General features: G+C 40.7%; 3 protein-coding genes across 4 annotated transcripts in view; all 3 read right to left on the reverse strand.

Annotated features, from left to right (window-relative positions):
• Window positions 1–766: 766 nt before the first annotated feature.
• LOC130176668 (nuclear factor 7, brain-like) lies at window positions 767–3954 on the reverse strand. The gene is made up of 2 exons (XM_056387881.1): window positions 3263–3954; window positions 767–3169 (listed from the first exon to the last, which is right to left on the reverse strand). Exon 2 carries the CDS (start codon window positions 3152–3154, stop codon window positions 1775–1777), a length of 1380 nt encoding a protein of 459 aa, XP_056243856.1. The 5' UTR covers window positions 3155–3169; window positions 3263–3954; the 3' UTR covers window positions 767–1774.
• Window positions 3955–4258: 304 nt separating this feature from the next.
• LOC130184178 (nuclear factor 7, ovary-like) lies at window positions 4259–6888 on the reverse strand. The gene is made up of 2 exons (XM_056400033.1): window positions 6688–6888; window positions 4259–6594 (listed from the first exon to the last, which is right to left on the reverse strand). Exon 2 carries the CDS (start codon window positions 6575–6577, stop codon window positions 5183–5185), a length of 1395 nt encoding a protein of 464 aa, XP_056256008.1. The 5' UTR covers window positions 6578–6594; window positions 6688–6888; the 3' UTR covers window positions 4259–5182.
• Window positions 6889–9817: 2929 nt separating this feature from the next.
• Window positions 9818–20563, reverse strand: part of lmcd1 (LIM and cysteine-rich domains 1) — a 32837-nt gene continuing 22091 nt past the window's right edge. For both annotated transcript variants that reach the window (XM_056392936.1, XM_056392928.1), the window contains 6 exons: window positions 15960–16057; window positions 15435–15690; window positions 14139–14288; window positions 13700–13951; window positions 12601–12819; window positions 9818–12498 (listed from right to left, as the gene is read on the reverse strand). In XM_056392936.1, coding sequence (XP_056248911.1) covers window positions 12388–12498; window positions 12601–12819; window positions 13700–13951; window positions 14139–14288; window positions 15435–15690; window positions 15960–16057 — 1086 coding nt within the window. In that variant the 3' untranslated portion in view covers window positions 9818–12387. The remainder of the gene's footprint in view (window positions 12499–12600; window positions 12820–13699; window positions 13952–14138; window positions 14289–15434; window positions 15691–15959; window positions 16058–20563) is intronic.

Consider the following 20563-nt stretch of genomic DNA (forward strand, 5'->3'; position numbering starts at 1 on the left):
CATAACACACTTGGCACTGGTATCCAATTTCTCTGAGCTGTACAGTACGACGTCTCCAGACACCAGCCTGGTTTCTATATGTAACTGGATTTGCATTTACATCTAACTTGTTTGTTTTAGAGCTGCAACTAATATTTTCATTCATATCAATTTGCTGATTATTTTTATTTTTTCTTAATTGTTTAGTTTATGAAATGTTAGAAAGTGGTGAAAACTTCAAAAGTCTCGTTTTTCGACCAACAGTTCAAAACCCAGAGAGATTTTATTTACCATCATGTAAGAAAATCTGGAACCAGCAGCTTTTTGTGCGTTATGCTTAAAAAAAAATGACTGAAATAACAAACTGATCAAAGTTGTTGATCAAGCACTACCATCAAAGGGTGCAACACCAAGGGCGTGGTATAACAATGAATGAGCTGACGGCATCTGGATACTTGGATGTAGTCATGCTGTGTCGTCCTACATCTGCAAGTGTGTCAGGTGTAGAAAGTTCAGAAGGTGTACAGAGCAACAAAGAATGGCAGACTTACCCCCTGAACACATGAAACAACTCCTCCCTTTACATATTGTGGGATGGACTGTTTTGGTCCATTCTATGTCAAGGAGGGCAGAAGTTAGCTGTAGAGGTATGGTCTGCTGTTTACCTGTCTGTGCTCTCGTGCTGTGTGTATTGAACTGCTTGACCACATGACGACTGATGCCTTCATTAATGCTCTTCGTGCCTTCATTGCCTTACGTGGAAACGTTCGACAACTTCAGTCTGATCAGGGAACTGATTTTGTTGGTGCTAAACGTGAATTCCTGGAAGCCGTAAAAGAGAACAGCCACAGTCAGAATGGTCATCGGACGTAAAGGGACAAAAGCCATAAAGGTTGAACTGTCCCTCTCTGTCTGTCTGCTGGACATTTCCCTAAAGGACTCAGACTGTGAGAAACAGGATTCTCTGGTCTGATGAAACCAAGACTGAACTGTTTGACCTGAGTTCTGAGCGTCATGTCTGGATGAGACCAGGTACCGCTCATCACCTGCCCAACACCGTCCCAACAGTGAAGCATGGTGGAGGCAGCATCATGCTGAGGGGGAGACTGACCTCAAAGGTGAACAGCTACAAGATTTTCATGCTGACGAAACACATTCTTGTGGTTTTTATTAAATCTTTTCTTTTTTTTCTTTTAACCAAATTTATTAAGTGACAAAATGTTGCTTTTCTCACAGAGTTTAAGGTTTGTGAGACTTTGCTGCCTCCTTTAATCAAATTGTACATAAAGAGAGAGACAGATACAGTCTGTGGTTTGTTGAGACAAATGCACAAGTGAAGTGCACATTTCTTTCACTTGAAAAAACTTTATTGACATTTGTAAATCTCATAACACACAGGTAATGGTTGCACTATTTTCACTCTAAATTCTGCAGTTTATCATTTAAATCAGTTCAATTAAAATCAGTAACATGCTTCAGTTTGGGTGGATTACTGAACAGCCCCAGGAGCCCTTTATTATTCCCACTGGTCACCCAGCTGCTGGGAGTCATTTCATACTGGAAACCATTCAATTCTGGTTTGATTAAAAGCGTTGTGAATAGATATAAAAAGCAACGTGTTAAAATAAAACAACAATAAAAAGAAAATAAGAGACAGTGAGAGCTAAAAGAAACATAAACAGAGCTTTGCAGTAATGAGGCAGCAGGAGGACAGGTGCAGCTTCACAACTTAAATTCACTGACTTTTCCCTTTAAGACATAAACAACATTATAAATATGATCATCCTCTTTATCTCTAACTGCTCTGTTCCACTGTCACAGAGACCTTCAGTGGTGAGATCTTCAGTCCATCAACGGTGCTAATGTATGGAAACAGCTTCTCAGTGAAAGTGTGTGTGATGGTGTGTATGTGTGTGTTAGTATCAGGATCAGAGAACGACAATCTTCCTCTGTTCCAGTCCAGATTCACTCTGATCCTCTGGAGCTTCTTCTTCACTGACAGATCAGTGGATGGAGCTGGTGGTGAATGTGCTGAGTATTTACCGTCATAGAACCATATTCTCCAGAATCCAGCCAACATAATTCTCTTCCTCTGGACAGACTCTGCTAAAACACCCAGTGACCAGAATGTATTGTCTCCGACTTCAACATCCCAGCTGTGAGTCCCTGAGTTAAAACCCTCAGAGCTCAGGACAATGAGGAAGTTATCAAACCTCTCTGGATTGTCAGGAAGCTTCTGTCTCTCTCCATGACTCACACTGGTCAGATCCTCAGACAGGATGAGGTCTGGATGAGCAGTGTTTGGGTCCAGAACCACAGGACTGTAGGAGACCATGTCCTTCATCTTGTTCCAGATGCTGAAGGTCAGGTTACCCAGATGTTTGGCCTGGTCTATCAGAGCCAGCTGTGGATCATCCAGCAGGAGGCGCTGCTGGACTCTTTCCACTGTAACCTTGTAGTTGTGCAGGAATGAGACGTCTTCAGCTCTCAGCTCGTCCTCTGTGGCTCTGACTGTGTGTGACAGAGCTGCTATCTCTCTGCTCAGAGCCTCCATCTTCTCCTTCATCATCTGACTCTTCTGCTCCTCTTCCTCCCTCAGAGCAGTGATCCTGGCCTCCTCTTCCTCCTCTAGAAACTGATGCAGCTTCTTAAACTGCTCCTTAATCTGCCTCTCTGTGTGTTGGGCCTGGACCTTAATGTGTTCTGCTGTTTGATCAAACTCCTCTTTAACTTGTTCACAACCCTTTAACTTCTTCTTTAAGGGCTCCAGAGTTTCCTGAAGTTCCTTCTTGTGTTGTCGAACGGCTTCATCGATGGGTCTGAATCTGTGGTTGGTGTGTTTTTCTGAATCTCTGCAGACGAGACAAACTGGCTGCTGATGGTCCAGACAGAAGAGTTTGAGTCTCTCAGAGTGCAGACTGCAGAGAGACTCTGAAGATCTCTGATCTCTCTCCTGTTTGAAGGCCTCACACAGGTTCTTTAGAACCAGGTTAAAAGGTGGATAATCCTTTGAGGATCTTCTCTTACAAACTGGACACTCACGTGTTGGTCTCTCTCTCCACCAGCTCTTCAGACAGTCTTTACAGAAGCTGTGGCTACATGACAGAACAACAGGATCTCTAAAGACCTCATGACAGACAGGACAGCAGAAATCCTCCTCTGATCTGGAAGCCATTTAGTCTGAGTGACGCTGAAAACACAGCAGACAGGAAGTACAGTCAGTCCTCTACTAACTTCACTGAGATGTACTTTCACTTTGAGTCGTGGTTTTTGTCAAACTCACCTTCAGTGTGGAGTTTCAGCAGGTTGAAGCAGCAGTGTTGTAGTTTCCCACGTCTCTCTCCTGTAGCTGGACTCACTCAGAGGAAGTTGTTGGTTTGGTCTGAAGGTGAATCTGATCTTTTCAGTCTGTGTCTCTTTAGTGAAGAAGAACAAACTGTTTCCTGGTTTGTCTCAGGTGAATCAGGTGAGGGGTGGAGCTTCGTCAGATCTCCTCTGATAAATATTGTTGCTTTACCAGTTATACAGTGTTTAATTCTAAACTATTGATTCATTGCAGGAATGTAAACTGATAGTTTCGCTTTGGTGATTGTGACCAAAGATCTCTGTTTTAACTTGATTGCAAAACACATCTGGCTTTTCCAGATGTTGCTCTCCAGACTTCAGACTTGACTTCAGTGATGAGGTCAAAGGTCAGGTTTATTCTGGTGACTCTTCCATGTGGACCTTGATTGGAGTTCACCTGTGGTTAATTCAGAGAGACCTTACACCTGTCTATGTCAGGTCTCACAGATCAGGGTTGAAGCTCACCAGCAACATCTGTTGGTTAAAACGCTTCGTTGACCACCCAGCCTTGGGTCGATGAAGCACAGCTGGCGAGCGCTCTGTCCTCAGTAACGCCATTAGAACAAGAACAGCTACAGTCAGAATGGTCATCGGACGTAAAGGGACAAAAGCCATAAAGGTTGAACTGTCCCTCTCTGTCTGTGTGCTGGACATTTCCCTAAATGACTCAGACTGAGAGAAACAGGATTCTCTGGTCTGATGAAACCAAGACTGAACTGTTTGACCTCAGTTCTGAGCGTCATGTCTGGATGAGACCAGGTACCGCTCATCACCGTCCCAACACCGTCCCAACAGTGAAGCATGGTGGAGGCAGCATCATGCTGAGGGGGAGACTCACCTCAAAGGTGAACAGCTACAAGATTTTCATGCTGACGAAACAGATTCTTCTGGTTTTTATTTAATTTTTTTTTTCTTTTAAGTAAATTTATTAAGTGACAAAATGTTGTTTTTCTCACAGAGTTTAAGGTTTGTGAGACTTTGCTGCCTCCTTTAATCAAATTGTACATAAAGAGAGAGACAGATACAGTCTGTGGTTTGTTGAGACAAATGAACAAATTAAGTGAAGATTTCTTTCACTTGACAAAACTTTATTGACATTTGTAAATCTTATAACACACAGGTAATGGTTGCACTATTTTCACTCTAAATTGTGCAGTTTATCATTTAAGTCAGTTCAATTAAAATCAGTAACATGCTTCAGTTTGGGTGGATTACTGAACAGGCCCAGGAGCCCTTTATTATTCCCACTGGTCACCCAGCTGCTGGGAGTCATTTCATACTGGAAACCATTCAATTCTGGTTTGATTAAAGATCTAGTTTTTCCTCATTTAAAGACAAAATGGATGATTGAGATCTGGAATAAACTAAAACTTGGTTTAATCCAGTAACTTTTAAATTGTTTTTCTGTGTAAAACATGATTTCATTTTGTCTTCATATTAGCAACAACTGCTTTAAAGCTAAAACCTGTGGTTTGTTGTTATTTATATGTTGTATTATTCTGTGTCATGTGATCCCCTCTGATTGGACCATGTTAACACAAAAAGATAATTAATTAATCCAGTTCAATTCTAATGGAGTGAGAATATAGCAATGTAAATAAAGCTCAGGATTTGTGAAGTGGAAAAAATGACATTGTGAAATAAATTTAAAGATTAAAAAGTTGTGAACAGATATAAAAAGCAACTTATTAAAATAAAACAACAATAAAAAGAAATTAAGAAACAGTGATAGCTAAAAGGAACATAAACAGAGCTTTGCAGTAATGAGGCAGCAGGAGGACAGGTGCAGCTTCACACCTTAAATTCACTGACTTTTCCCTTTAAGACATAAACAACATTATAAAAATGATCATCCTCTTTATCTGTAACTGCTCTGTTCCACTGTCACAGAGACCTTCAGTGGTGAGATCTTCAGTTTATCAACAGTGCTAATGTATGGAAACAGCTTCTCAGTGAAAGTGTGTGTGAAGGTGTGTATGTGTGTGTTAGTATCAGGATCAGAGAACGACAATCTTCCTCTGTTCCAGTCCAGATTCACTCTGATCCTCTGGAGCTTCTTCTTCACTGACAGATCAGTGGGTGGAGCTGGTGGTGAATGTGCTGAGTATTTACCTGCATGGAACCATATTCCCCAGAATCCAGACTTTACGATTCCCTTCCTCTGGACAGACTCTGCTAACACACCCACTGACCAGAATGTATTGTCTCCAACTTCAACATCCCAGCTGTGAGTCCCTGAGTTAAAACCCTCAGAGCTCGGGACAATGAGGAAGTTATCAAACCTCTCTGGATTGTCAGGAAGCTGCTGTTTCTCTCCAAATCTCACACTGGTCAGATCCTCAGACAGGATGAGGTCTGGATGAGCAGTGTTTGGATCCAGAATCACAGGAGTGTAGGAGACCATGTCCTTCATCTTGTTCCAGATGTTGAAGGTCAGGTTGCCCAGATGTTTGGCCTGGTCTATCAGAGCTCCTGAGTCCAGCTGTGGATCATCCAGCAGGGGGCGCTGCTGGACTCTTTCCACTGTAACCTTGTAGTTGTGCAGGAATGAGACGTCTTCAGCTCTCAGCTCGTCCTCTGTGACTCTGACTGTGTGTGACAGAGCTGCTATCTCTCTGCTCAGAGCCTCCATCTTCTCCTTCATCATCTGACTCTTCTGCTCCTCTTCCTCCCTCAGAGCAGTGATCCTGGCCTCCTCTTCCTCCTCTAGAAACTGATGAAGCTTCTTAAACTGCTCCTTAATCTGCCTCTCTGTGTGTTGGGCCTGGACCTTAATGTGTTCTGCTGTTTGATCAAACTCCTCTTTAACTTGTTCACAATCTTTTAACTTCTTCTTTAAGGGCTCCAGAGTTTCCTGAAGTTCCTTCTTGTGTTGTCGAGCAGCTTCATCGATGGGTCTGAATCTGTGGTTGGTGTGTTTTTCTGAATCTCTGCAGACGACACAAACTGGCTGCTGATGGTCCAGACAGAAGAGTTTGAGTCTCTCAGAGTGCTGACTGCAGAGAGACTCTGAAGATCTCTGATCTCTCTCCTGTTTGAAGGCCTCACACAGGTTCTTTAGAGCCAGGTTTAAAGGTGGTTGATCCTTTGGGGATCTTCTCTTACAAACTGGACAGTCAAGTGTTGGTCTCTCTCTCCACCAGCTCTTCAGACAGTCTTTACAGAAGCTGTGGCTACATGACAGAACAACAGGATCTCTAAAGACGTCATGACAGACAGGACAGCAGAAATCCTCCTCTGACCTGGAAGCCATTTAGTCTGTGAGTGAAGCTGAAAACACAGCAGACAGAAAGTACAGTCAGTCCTCTACTAACTTCACTGAGATGTACTTTCACTTTGAGTCGTGGTTTTTGTCAAACTCACCTTCAGTGTGGAGTTTCAGCAGGTTGAAGCAGCAGTGTTGTAGTTTCCCACGTCTCTCTCCTGTAGCTGGACTCACTCAGAGGAAGTTGTTGGTTTGGTCTGAAGGTGAATCTGATCGTCTGTTTTTCAGTCTGTGTCTCTTTAGTGAAGAAGAACAAACTGTTTCCTGGTTTGTCTCAGGTGAATCAGGTGAGGGGTGGAGCTTCGTCAGATCTCCTCTAATTAATATTGTTGCTTTACCAGTTATACAGGGGTGTGTTTAATTCTAAACTATTGATTCATTGCAGGAATGTAAACTGATAGTTTCGCTTTGGTGATTGTGACCAAAGATCTCTGTTTTAACTTGATTGCAAAACACATCTGGCTTTTCCAGATGTTGCTTTAAGGTTTGTGAGACTTTGCTTCCTCCTTTAATCAAACTAAAGGAGACGGATACAGTCTGTGGTTTGTTGAGACAAATTAACAAATGAAGTGAACATTTCTTTCACTTGACAAAACTTTATTGACATTTGTAAATCTTATAACACACAGGTAATGGTTGCACTATTTTCACTCTAAATTCTGCAGTTTATCATTTAAGTCATTTCAATTAAAATCAGTTACATGGTTCAGTTTGGGTGGATTACTGAACAGGCCCAGGAGCCCTTTATTATTCCCACTGGTCACCCAGCTGCTGGGAGTCATTTCATACTGGAAACCATTCAATTCTGGTTTGATTAAAGATCTAGTTTTTCCTCATTTAAAGACAAAATGGGCGATTGAGATCTGGAATAAACTAAAACTTGGTTTAATCCAGTAACTTTTAAATTGTTTTTCTGTGTAAAACATGATTTCATTTTTTCTTCATATTAGCAACAACTGCTCTAAAGCTAAAACCTGTGGCTTGTTGTTATTTATATGTTGTATAATTCTGTGTCATGTGATCACATCTGATTGGACCATGTTAACACAAAAAGATAATTAATCAATTCAGTTCAATTCTAATGGAGTGAGAATATAGCAATGTGAATAAAGATCAGGTTTTGTGAAGTGGAAAAAATGACATTGTGAAATAAATTTAAAGATTAAAAGGTTGTGAATAGATATAAAAAGCAACTTGTTAAAATAAAACAACAATAAACAGAAAATAAGAAACAGTGAGAGCTAAAAGAAACATAAACAGAGCTTTGCAGTAATGAGGCAGCAGGAGGACAGGTGCAGCTTCACACCTTAAATTCACTGACTTTTCCCTTTAAGACATAAACAACATTATAAATATGATCATCCTCTTTATCTCTAACTGCTCTGTTCCACTGTCACAGAGACCTTCAGTGGGGAGATCTCTCCTTGGCTACATACAGTGTCTGTGACTGATCGAGGCCGGATCAATTTTCTTGTTAATCTAAATTAAATTGAATTTATTACTCTGGACCTACCAACCTTCACTGTATGTGGCGGTTTCATTGTCTCTCTGAAACATGCCAGTAGATACTGCAGAGGTGAAATTATTAGTTAATAGATTAGCCAACTGACAGAAAATGTATTATTTATTATTTAAATATACGATTAATGAACTTCACTTTTTTAAAACAAAAATGCCAAAAAATTAAAAAATCACAGGTACCAGCTTCTAAAAGATGAATATTTTCCTGTTTTCCCAGTTTTTTATGACAGTAAACTCTTCATCTTTGTGACTTTGATTGTTGGTCATAACAGCTCATTTGAATATGTTAACTTGAGCGTCAGGGAGTAGTGATGTCATATTTCACCATTTTCTGACATTTTATTCACCAAAAAATCAATTAGCTGATAAAGAAAATTACCATCAGATGTATTGATAATGAAAATAATTGTTAGTTGCAGGCTTACAGTTACTGATGGAATAACACGACATTAAACTGTGAGCGACCCGTCTCCCACAGTCACATCATTTTAATATATTGTTACTATAAATATATAAGTTATAGCAGCTTTAATGTTACAGAGAAACAGGTCTGTGCATGACGTATAATGCTGCCTAAACAAAGAATTTTACTTCATGCACAGACCCTCACTGAGCATTTGTCAGAGTTTCTTTAGCTATTTGCTTTTTTGTTACTTGTTATTTGTTGTATTTGACATTTTGAGTTGAGCAGATGTTGCCGTACATTTATTTTAGTTTTACTTTTCTTGTTTATGTAGACATGTCCATATAACTCCTCAATGAGTCACACAGTGTTTTCAGTCTGTGTTGGTTTCCACCTGGTCAGAAAAGTATCTTGGTCTTTTTGAGTTGGTTTATTTAAATCTGAAATTAACTCTCATTCTGTTCCAAACAGCAAACAAAACACATGATGTTTTCTAATTCATTCAGTAAAGGTATAATCCATCCCTGTGATCAGAAGACCAATATCAGGATGTGACTTTTACACTTTTAATAAACTGGACAGACTTGGTTGATTTTAATGAATTTAGACCAATCCATTTTACATAATCTGTGGACTGAATCAGAGGAAGTGCTGAATTAGTCTCACTGCTCCTCTGTAATCCCTACACGATGACGCAGGGTGCTATTAAAGTCCATGATACTCAAAGCAAATAAATTTGTCTCCGTTTGGGACTAAAAATATCCTTTTCTGGGTTTTCTTTCATGGTTCAGGAAACAGCTGTCAGACAGTCAGCTGAGTGGCGCAACTGCCCAGGAACGCTGGCCGAGAAACCACAGGAATACTTCACATTCCTGCAGGTAGTAGGTCAGTACACACACACACACACACACACACACACACACACACACGTTCTAAACTCATTCCTAATTTTTCTGCTGTTAAACCAGAGCTATGCTACAAAGCTGTAAAACGTTCGGTCCAGCTGGATGGATGATCTAATGATCTGGAGCTTAATCTTTGGCCAACGTTATACAATTGAATTTCATCGGAGTTGGTCTGTTCATTACCCTCCACAATTAATTTGAAATGGTAATTGTTTCCTTAATTGTTGCCTTGAATTATTGATAGTTTAGCCGACCTTAATCATCACAAGATACGAAACCCACTCACTGTAAAGTCAAAGTATACATTTACAGATTAAACTTTTATCAGATATACTGAAAGTCACAATGTGTAACTGAGTATCTCTCTCTCACCAAAAAAAGATGATCGACAACAAGGAGTTCAATCAGAAATCATTTTTATTCTAAATCAATCAGCTGTGAAAACATGATCAGCAGAAATATCTGTTCACACCATCTGATCTGTGATGATTTTGATGCAAAGAAATGGTGATAGTTTCCTCCAAAGCACCAAATAACATCTGCCATGTTCATGTCCTATCAGAAATGTAAGCATCGCTGTATGGTTATGTGCCTGACAACAATCGTATAGGGTCTATGACCTTGTCAGTGAAGCAAGTCCCTGATGATTGATTGTTTGGCATTAAGCATCCTTGATACTGGCACCTCCATATATGTCATATCCAGTAAAGACTGTGTGTCCCCATTAGGGCAGAGCTCACAGTCAGGAGAGAATATGAGCTCCTCCAGATAGAGCAGACATTTTAAGTGTATCAGTTTGTGGTTGGGATTTTTGGAAGTGCGATTTAAATTGTTCCAGACTGTTAACCAAGAAATGTCGTCCACAGAACAACCGAGATCGTACTCCAGATATGACGGACTGCCAGAGGTTTGCAGATAGAAATTAAGAGACACTAAGCTTCTGGTTCGGCCTCTCATGTCTACCAGAGAATGGAGTGAATTAGTTGTTTCAGCTACAACACACGGGACGCCATATGGGTTTCCCACTTCTAAATAACGTTCACATCAACATCCAAGTCACAATTACAGCTGGGAAATATTTCTAGAAGCTCCAAAACATCTGCTCTAATATGTTAGTGCCTGAAAACCAAACAAATCAGCGCACATCAGTCAAAGGCCTAAATTTACTTGATATGTTATATTGTCATTGCACAGTCTTGTAATTCTCACACAACCAACCGTGTATAAACCGTTTTAATGATGTGAACCCTTGCATGTCGTTAACACGAGAATCTTTCCTATCCATCCCATATGACATGAACGTGGCATCATACAATCTGGCAATAGCGCACAGTTTATTACGTAAGTGGTAATTCCTTGTTGTGAATTGTTAATGACAGTTTTTAAACACTGCAATTTAAAACATGAGCTACGACAGTTTTGGTGATCTGCAAGTTTGTGATATTTTTTTTATTTCTGCAAAAACTTCAACAAAAAATAAATTTCCTTCACAGAGCGGATTTTGTGAAATCCTTGTTTGTCATCTTACCCAGAGAAAGATTAATATCTCATCTCTTTGTGTACATTTAAGGTGTAACATCTCATGACTGACTGAGCTAGGCTAGGCTAACAGTTTCCTCCTGTATCCAATGTTTATGCTAAGCTAGGCTAAACACTTCATACTGGATACACAGAGATGATATTATTATTATAGATCAATATTCAATTTGATATCACTATATTCTACAATAACATTGTATTGAACAGTATTGCCTATATGCTACATATTAAGCTAATCACGTCAAACTGCATATTATCTCTGTTTCTGAACGATTAGCATTTTGCTAGCAGCAATCAATTCAAAAAGTAAGAGACGGATTAAAAAAACACAAGCAGATGTTAGATGATGTTATGCTATGTGATTGCATTGATTAATTTTATTTCATGGAACAAAAGAAAAGCTAATTAGCTTAATTAGCTTCTGTCTAGCGAAGATTTTATTTCTGGCCAACTTGTTTTTAGGGACTTTTGCAGCCAGAAACTTTTCTCTCCTACACCGTACTTTCTTCTTTGACACATAGGATTATCTTCTTCTTTTTTTTAACACCTTTTTAACCAAAATACAAAAGTTTATCAGGATTACAACTAACATAAAGCAGCATTCAGCAGCAGCAGAGATCAATGATCATGAAAGAGTCTAAAAGCATAATGAGTCTGCAGTTTGACTGAACATAAAGGACAAGAAACTAAAGACAATTACACTTTTGGTAGTAAAATAAAACTTTCAACTTGCACAATTAGTACAACTACTGAAAAGCAGAGGGTTGAAATCTAGAAGAAAAAAATTCAGCAGAGCACTAGTAATTACTAATTAGTTAGTTTTCCAGCCTTCTACCTGTCCAGTTCTCTGAGGTCTAAGTTAACCAATAAGATTATTTGTGCCTGAAGTAAATGTCAACAAGCGAAACACAAATCTACACTGATACCATCTTATTTGTTAATTTACTCATTAGTTTCCTAAACTGTCAGGCCTGGTCCTCCGTACTGTGAGCTGCTGTTTGTTTCTGCAACACTCGAGGCTGAAACCAGCACATCTGGCTCCCGTTACTGTCAGTACTTTAAGTGCTAATAAATCAACAAACTGTGTCTTTAAGTACTTTAAACACTTTTGTGTCAACTAAAAATTTCGTTTAGTACTTGAAACACCAGTAGGGCTCAGCTGAACGAGTCTTTGAGTATTTCAACGTCAGCTAAATGTCTTAAGTATTTTAAACACAAATATATCAACTGGACATTTTGTCTACTTATTCCGTGTTATTTATTCATTACTTCTTTCTTTTGTTTAATGTAAAACAAGCGAACCAACCACAGTCAATATTAATAAGATTTACTGTATTAATGTTTTTACTGCTTCACTGTACCTGAAGCATCTTGTCATTCTGTTTTTGAGCAGTGCTAAAACTTCTTAAAACTGAACATCATATTGTGTCTCAGTGCTGGCAGGGTGTTTCCAGGTTTTGTCCGCACTTCCAGCAGCAATAATGATGATGATGCCACGTCTGTCCGTCTTTCGCCGAGTGAAAAGACTGGCAGAAGATCAACTGAGGAAGCAGAACAGAGACAATGTGTAATTTTGTATAGTGTAATATGGTATAATAGTATGGTACAGGATGGTGTGATTGTCCTTGATGATGTCACCTCACCTCATCACAGCCTGAGCATCGCGGCCAAACCGTCTGACAGTAGTGTCGTCCGCACAGCAGTTTCTGATTGGACCAGAAGTAGACCAGGTCCACCAATCCCTGGCCACACTCTGAACATACGAAGCAGGTGGGATGCCACAGGGCGCTATGGTAACCTGCGCGCTCAGCGTAAACAGCTGGACTCTCCTTGTCAACCTCACCATGGCAACCAGTACACCGCTAGAGGACACAATGTGAAAGTGAAAGGTCATGTGGCAAACTACTGGGACACATTTTGTGTTTCTAGATCAGAGAGGCTCGTGGTTCACATGAATGGGCTCGGAAACATTGGAGTGAGGCATTTAGGGGGAACGTTCAGTGTTACACAATGTAGTAGGAATGTGATAAGTACAAGCAACTTTTTTGAAGGAGGGCAGGTTGGATGAGGCTGGAAGTCAGTTAAGAGAAACAGTAAGAGATCCAAAGTCCTTTAAGAAATAGAAGTTACCTAAATATAACTAATACATGGTTAAGGTTGGGTATTGTTCTAAAAGTTTCCATATCGGTGCTGACACCGATACCTTGACTTCGATACAGATTCTTATCGATACTTTTTTCAAAACCAAATCTATCAAATCCATTTTAGCAAAAAGAAAATTACAATACACATTATGGTTAAAATTATAGTTTTACTTTAGTTTTACTTGTTAGCTCAGTTAAAATGTGTTTGTGTGAATTAGCAGCCAATCACCAGTGTTATTAGATCTTGGCTCAGCATGCTGCATGCTTATTGGTACATTGATGCTGATGAGATTTACTACTTTACTCCTTAGGTATTGAAATTTGATACTGAATGACGAGGCATTTTTTAATCCTCAATATTATCAAACCAATTCGGTCGATCCATAAAAGTATTGAAGTTCGATACCCAGCCCTGTACGTGGTTACTGTCCAGCACTTTACATACATTTTCTGAAGTTCCTTATGAGTCAGGTGTTCTGTCTTTTTGGTATTTTTAGTGATACACCATCAACTTGAATGGGAGCAGCCATTAGTGCACCAGTGCAATTTTTACCATAAAATTCAAATTTCAAAGATGTCAGGCGCCTGATTTACTCACATATTCAGTCTTAACGCTTTCGTCCGTGCCGTTAGTGGAACCAGTAGTGGAGGACACGCTGCTATTGGTCGAGCCGGTGTCCTGGCGCTCCAGAGCGTCTTTCTTGTCGCTGTTCCTGCGATCCTTGGCTTCCTTTGCCATCCTTTGGACGGCTGCGTCCCCCAGAGCTCCGCCCTCACCAGGTAAGGCCACCTCCCCGACTCCCAGCACCTCCTGTTTGTAGTGCTTCACAAACAGCAGCATTGAGGAAATCTGCAAGAAGACGTTGGAGAAGTTCGAGACTCAACCACTAACAAGAAAACAGTGTTTCATCAGACTGTTTCCTTCATGTGCAAGTTGTTTTTCAACCACAAAAACCATTATTAGAAAACTGATTTAAGTAATATTGGTCTGTTGTTTGTGCTTGATGATCATGAGTAATAAAAAGTGTGTACTGTACCTCCTCCTCACTGGCCAGGCTCTGACACTTCATGGGGTCCTGATCGTAGACTGGGAGCTGGCTGAGGAGGTGCCTGCGACGCTCCGATGCTCCATTCGTCCCCGAGAGCGGACGTTGATTCTCTGGGATGAGCTCCATGTACTGCATGGCCTGAGGAGGGTGAGGGATGTTTTTATAATATACAGAACTGCAATTTTAAAAACGCTGTCAATGTAAATTCTCTTCATTTCGGCCTTCCCACCACCGAAATCTTAGCTTGCCAATCACACGCTGTAAAGTGAATGAAGTAGATAACACTGGTCTCACGTCGCAGTGTGGATGAGCTTTGCAGAAAACATGGATTTCCTTTCAGTAGCATGGCTGGATGCCAAACTTCAGCTTTGAAGAAATGTTCACAAGACTTTGTCAGTCCGTGATTCAGTTGTCATCGTGCTGTCCAGGTGTTGTCGGTGACACATCTGTGTGTGTCGTCAGATGAGTGTGATAGTGACTAACGGTCTGGAGACTCTACACGCTGCAACAATCATTTCACAGCAGAGAACAAACTAATGCTGAGGAGCTTTAGAGACATCTGGAGAGCAGTCTCACTGTTGGGTCTGTCTCTACTAGTTCAACCACAGTAATGTCCCCCGCTACTCCCCCACCGCACCGCGCTGCTCCATAATCACTGTCATCATCATAATTATAGGCTGCGAGACCTGAAACATACTTGAGCCTGTTTTTAATGGAAACCAGACACTCGAGACGTTTCAATATGTAGAGCGGCCTGCGGGAACTGAACTGACCTGAACTGAACTAGTGAGTAAAGCGTTGTTCTAAAAACAAGACCAGGCGTAAATAAAGGGCAAACTAAACATTTCTGCATCTTGTTATAAATTTCAAACCAACTGAAATAATGTTGGAATATCAATAACAATACAGATGAACCGGATTCCCATCCCAAACATGCAGTTGCATCTGACTTGACACCAATCACAGGCACAAGATCAGTCACGATTAATCAGATATCCAGCCTGTTTAAAAGTCTGAAGACTCAAAGTTTCTCTTTTCACACATCTAACTTATCATATTTAATTTCAGAAAGAGAATCAAACCACCGTTCTACATACAAATAAACACAAACCAAAATAATTCCCACTGTTAGAGTCACAACACAAACCGAATCTGCACTTTATGGTACTGGTAATTTAAACATTTGCCTGTGGTTTAGATCACCTGCTTAAATTGTGAGTTAATTTTAAAACCTGATTTATTTTGTGCAGTAGCTTTGTCAGTCAGCGTCAATGCGATCCTCACCAGTTTCTGGTTGAGGCCGGCCGGCGCCCAGTCGTAGGTCGTGGTGTTGAAGGTCGGGTCTTTGCGCGACACCACTGGATTTGTCACAATCATGCGGTTCCTCTTGTACATGCGAAGGCCGCCACCTCCTTTAACCTTTGCTGTCAAATGGGAGCAGGGTGAGTCTGCGAGCAGGCGTCCCATCCGCTGGTCATCTTCGAGATCACCTCCAGGAGCGTGGTCCACTGTGCTGCAGCCGCAGGCCATACAGGCTTTCCTGTTCAGCGGAGAGGTGAAGGTGAATGGGAAGAATGAGAGAAAAGAAGGTACTGAGCTACGGAAGAAAATAAAACCACGTTACATAACCAGCTTGTGGAGAATTTGAGGAATTAAAGTCCAGATTTCTTTTTAATTGGCTGCTCCTAACCAGTTTGGCTAAAATATGCTAAACCACAAGTATGTTTCAATCCATTCATTCCTTTCATTGTTTTTCTTTTTGTTTCGTTTTTCATGCGAAAATAAATCATTAAAAAAATGGGGTTTTACCTCCAAGAATGTGGCTGAAATCCAGAGCAGCTCTCTTTACATATGAGACACACCGCTGCTACGCCTCCTGCTCCTCCTGCACTCTGCTTCATAGACATCTGAGAGGAGACACAAGAAACCAAAATACAGCAAAAACACAATGATGGATGTACGTCTGTTATATATTCAAAGCATTTATATGACTCAGATCCCGGGTGGTACGGTCCAGTTAAGTTTCTGCATTATAAACAACCAACAGTGAGAGCATCAAAGGTCAGAGGTCACTACAGCCCACACTCCTGCTGCCCCAAATACTAACTAAATCACTAAATGTGTATTAATCCACAGCTGGAAATAGTCCCCAACAAAAGCACAATTCACTCCAGTTTGAGTATTGTAAACTACAGTGACCAGCTGTTTTAGAAGAAACCGAAATTTTTGAAGAAATACATAATATATCTGTCAGCTGTTTTTAAAGATACAATATCTTTGGTTGGAGTCAACGGACTTGGAGCCGAGAACCACAGACATAGCAAGGAAGTCAGGAAGTACTGATAGACGGACACATCGTTGGCGTTGGTCTTTTCATGGAGTCTTGACAATAAGGAAAATACAGAGGGAAAAATGTTTTAAGTATTATTTTTTTTGCTGGCAGAAATGAGCTTCCATAAATCTGAGTCTGTTTGATTCCTCTGAATCTGATGAGGAGTCAGTTTGACCATTAATATTCTACTTTTTCTTAATGCATCAAAGGAGACATTTTTAAAGAGTTTTACTGCGCAGTTTTTCACTTTAAAGTGGAAGAGAAACCCTGATAATGATAACTATGAACTAAAACACTAAGAATGAAAGTTCCTTCTTGACAAATTAATCTTATCTTCGAGCTTTTCCAGTTTTAACAAACGTCTGCTGACTGTTCTGGGAAGAAGCTGGTATGTGGACCATGAATTAACCAAAACAACGTCATCTCACATTAACCTGAAAACTGAACAAGTGTAACATTAGTTTGTTTGATGGTAACAGTAATTTACTGTACTGTTTAGAAAAACAAAGCCAAACACACACAGCGTTAACGGAAAAGGTTGTTGGCAAGAAAAAATCACTTCTGATTTTCCTGAAGTGAAAACAATGATAAAGATTCATGAGGATGTTTTGAAGGAAGAAGAGTTGTTGTTTTGAACGTTTCTCAGTGAGAGTGGGAGGAAGAGAAGGGAGTGAATACCAAACACATACACACACACACACACACACACACACACACAGACGCAGGGTGCATGATCTCATTGATCCACCCCGTGATATCATCTGTACTGACAAACCCTCCGGAGTCTTATCTGTCATCCAAACACTTCATTTTTTTTCCTCAGCTCTACAAACTCTTAAGTCACTTCTCCTCTTTCAATGTTTCCTGATTCACTCCGCTCCATGGTTTCTCTTCCTGTCCTCACTGTGCCCCAGCTTTATTTTCCTTTTTCCCTTTCATTTAAAAAGAACATGGCCACAGTCTTCTTCCATGCTTTACGCTGTTACTGTGGCCTTCACTATTTTCTCTATGGGAGGACAGAGCAGATCTGGTTGCATATTAAACACGAGGGATTCATGGAGGACAAATAAAAAAATCATTCATGCATTTTTCTGCTGCCTCATTTTCCTCAATTGTTTTAATTTTATTTTGAAGACCTGTCACGTCCCGCTCTGTGTCTGAAGGTCATGTTTTGATTCTTTCATATATTTTCATTATTTCCTGTTTTATTTTGTGTCACTCACGTCCTCTCGTTGCAGACCCTTTACTTTCTGCCCTTGTGTGTTTCCCGCTGCTGTGATTGTCTGCCCCACCCTGACTGGCTTCACCTGCGTCTCGTTGTTTGAGTCAGTGTAAACAAGAAACAACGGCATAACGAGGGGCCTTCTATAGTCAATGCAATGTCCTCTGAAGTGATGAAAACATGACTCTGTGTGTGTGTGTGTACACAGGAAACAACACTCTCAGAGATGACAGTGTTTTTAAAACCTCTGGCATGAAACCTGACGACTGCTCTGCTAAAACAACCTCCTGCTATCTGTCTGACAGACAGATGGATCGTCCACCTGTCCGTCTGTCACCAGGTATCAACAAGCCGGTCTCTCCCAAAGGAGACATTCATACACATAACATGTCGTATATTTATAGAGCGAGGGACACAATGATGAACCCCCACAATGATGAAGTGGGTATAACAGCCTCGACAGCATCAGTGCGGTCCAACACTGATGCTGGGTGATATGTTCTGGCTCGCAGTCGGTGTTCCAGTTCAGGCCGAAGGTGTCGGACGGGGTTGAGGTCAGGGCTCCGTGCAGAGCCAGTCAAGCTCTTCCACACCAAATTGGGAGAATGATTTCTGTACAGACTTGACTTTGTGCACGGCGGCGCTGTCACGTGTAACACTACAGCGTCTTTCCCAAACTGTAAACACACTAAATCCTACATCCTGTAACATTAAAGGAAAATTTTAGGTAAGCTAACCCACTGCTGACATGACAGTGCGATCAACCTTCTCATCTCGATCGAACGAGAAAGCAATTATTAAGTGGATTTCCCAAAATGTCTAACTATATCTTTAAGATTTTTCTCCATTGAAAGTAAGAGACCCTGATCAGAAACCGGGGTGTCCACATACTTTTGGCAACACAGCGTCTTTTTTAACTGCACATTTTTCAAAACACAAGCAAACAGGGAAACTCCAGCGTGTATTGTTTGTTGTGTTACTGACATGTCTTATATTAATGGCGTTGACTGTCAGACATTATGAGAGGACAGATGGGCGGTGATTAGCAGTGAGGGAGGACACAGGAGTGTGTTTAGAGGTGTGAAGTGTGTGTGACAGTGAAGAGACCGCTGATCGGCACCGTGTTGAAAAGGTCACAGTGTTGACGGCTGGAATAGAAACAGCTGAAGAACAACAAGACTTCATTACATCCCTGTGGAATACACTGACTGACATGGTGTGTGTTTATTGTTATGTTACTGGGCTGACACAAGCTAACTGGCACATTTTGTGATCAAGCTTAAACCAGCTTTAAAGGAACGTTCCACTAAAACTCTGCTGCTGATAATGAGCGTCACATCTTAACATCTGAGACAGGCAGCACAGTTCCCTTGAGGTGCAGTTGATATAAAAGCCATTTGTTTATTGTTCTTGCCGGTGGCTCACTGTGACTCTGCCGGGAGGAGCGTTTGAGTTACAGGAAGACCAGAGATGACTCAAAAGTTCCTCCAAATAAGAAATTTACTTATTACTCAGCCTGAAACCAGACAGGACACAGCTGACGTGATTCTTAAGTTCCTTTTTTATATTTACGTTTACTCATTAGGCGCTTTTATCCAAAGTGACCAAACTTGACTAGTGAGGGACATCACTACAGCTTAAGTTCAATAGGAGACCTTGGTGTAAGTCCTTCGTCCATTTAACAAGTGCAAGGAGATCAAGTAAGGGCACTGAAAGAGGACATAAAAAATAAATGTGCAGGAGACTATAATCTCACTGTTGAGCGAGACAAATAAAGACTTCAGCACAAACATTAATTCTGTCAACTGTCACTCACAACCTTCAATCAGAGAGTTATCCTAACCACCAACACTGAACAGTTCACTCTCATAAGTTGCTCTGAGTGAGAGAGATTTATAAGAGCCGAACTAGAAATGCATTTTTTCAGAAAGTGGGAAACGTGCAGCAGTTCTATATTTAGGAGTTAGATAAGACGAGTATGTTGTTGGTGGATCGACCCAGTTGAGCTGAGTAACTCCAAACATGTCAGCTATGTGACGGGGAAACTGCAGGAAACGCTGTGAGATAAGAGGCTGGAGGTCAGAGAGGGTTGAGTCGACCTGCTGCACTTTAACACCTCTGACACACGGCTTCCTGGATATTTCCCGTTGTTTTCCATTTAAAACAGAAAACGTCTCATATCGTATTTAGAGAGCACACTGTCACTTGTTTTTCACGTTTTCATGTTTAAAATATATCAGAGGAGAACATTATAGGAGACATTATAATGATTTAAAATAAATAAATCTTTACTCTCATTGAAACTGAAAGTGACCTCAGTGTAAACTGTCTTTTCTTTTTGTCTTTGTGATTGGCTTTATTTGTTCCTGCATAATCTGATCGACAGTAAAAATCGGTTTTGATTTTGATAATTGATTAACCGTTAAGTAATTTTTAAATGATCCAGCTCCAGAGTCTGGTTCAAATCCTGATTGTTTTCAGTACCTGGAGCATCAGAACTGATCCTGCTGCAGTGATCCATCAACAAAATCTATGTATGTGTTCATGTCTGGGTCTGAGTTCATCACAGACAGGAAGAGCCCTCTGACAGGTAGAGATCAGGCAGGGGTGGAACGGCCCTCTGGTCAATTTTTAAAAGAAAATTACAAAAGCAGTTAAATCATTAAAAAGGACCTTAAATAAAGAATTTGTATTTTTTCATTTATTCAAATTGACTAGATATAGTGGTCCACACCTGGCTGCTGGAGGCCGACACTGTGCTTACGTGTGTGTGTGTGTGTGTGTGTGTGTGTGTGTGTGTGTGTGTGTGTGTGTGTGTGTGTTGGGGGTTATTTCTATCCTGGTGATGGCAGTTTTTCC

The sequence above is a fragment of the Seriola aureovittata genome, chromosome 2, assembly GCF_021018895.1.
Source record: "Seriola aureovittata isolate HTS-2021-v1 ecotype China chromosome 2, ASM2101889v1, whole genome shotgun sequence".
Classification (NCBI taxonomy): Eukaryota; Metazoa; Chordata; class Actinopteri; order Carangiformes; family Carangidae; genus Seriola; species Seriola aureovittata.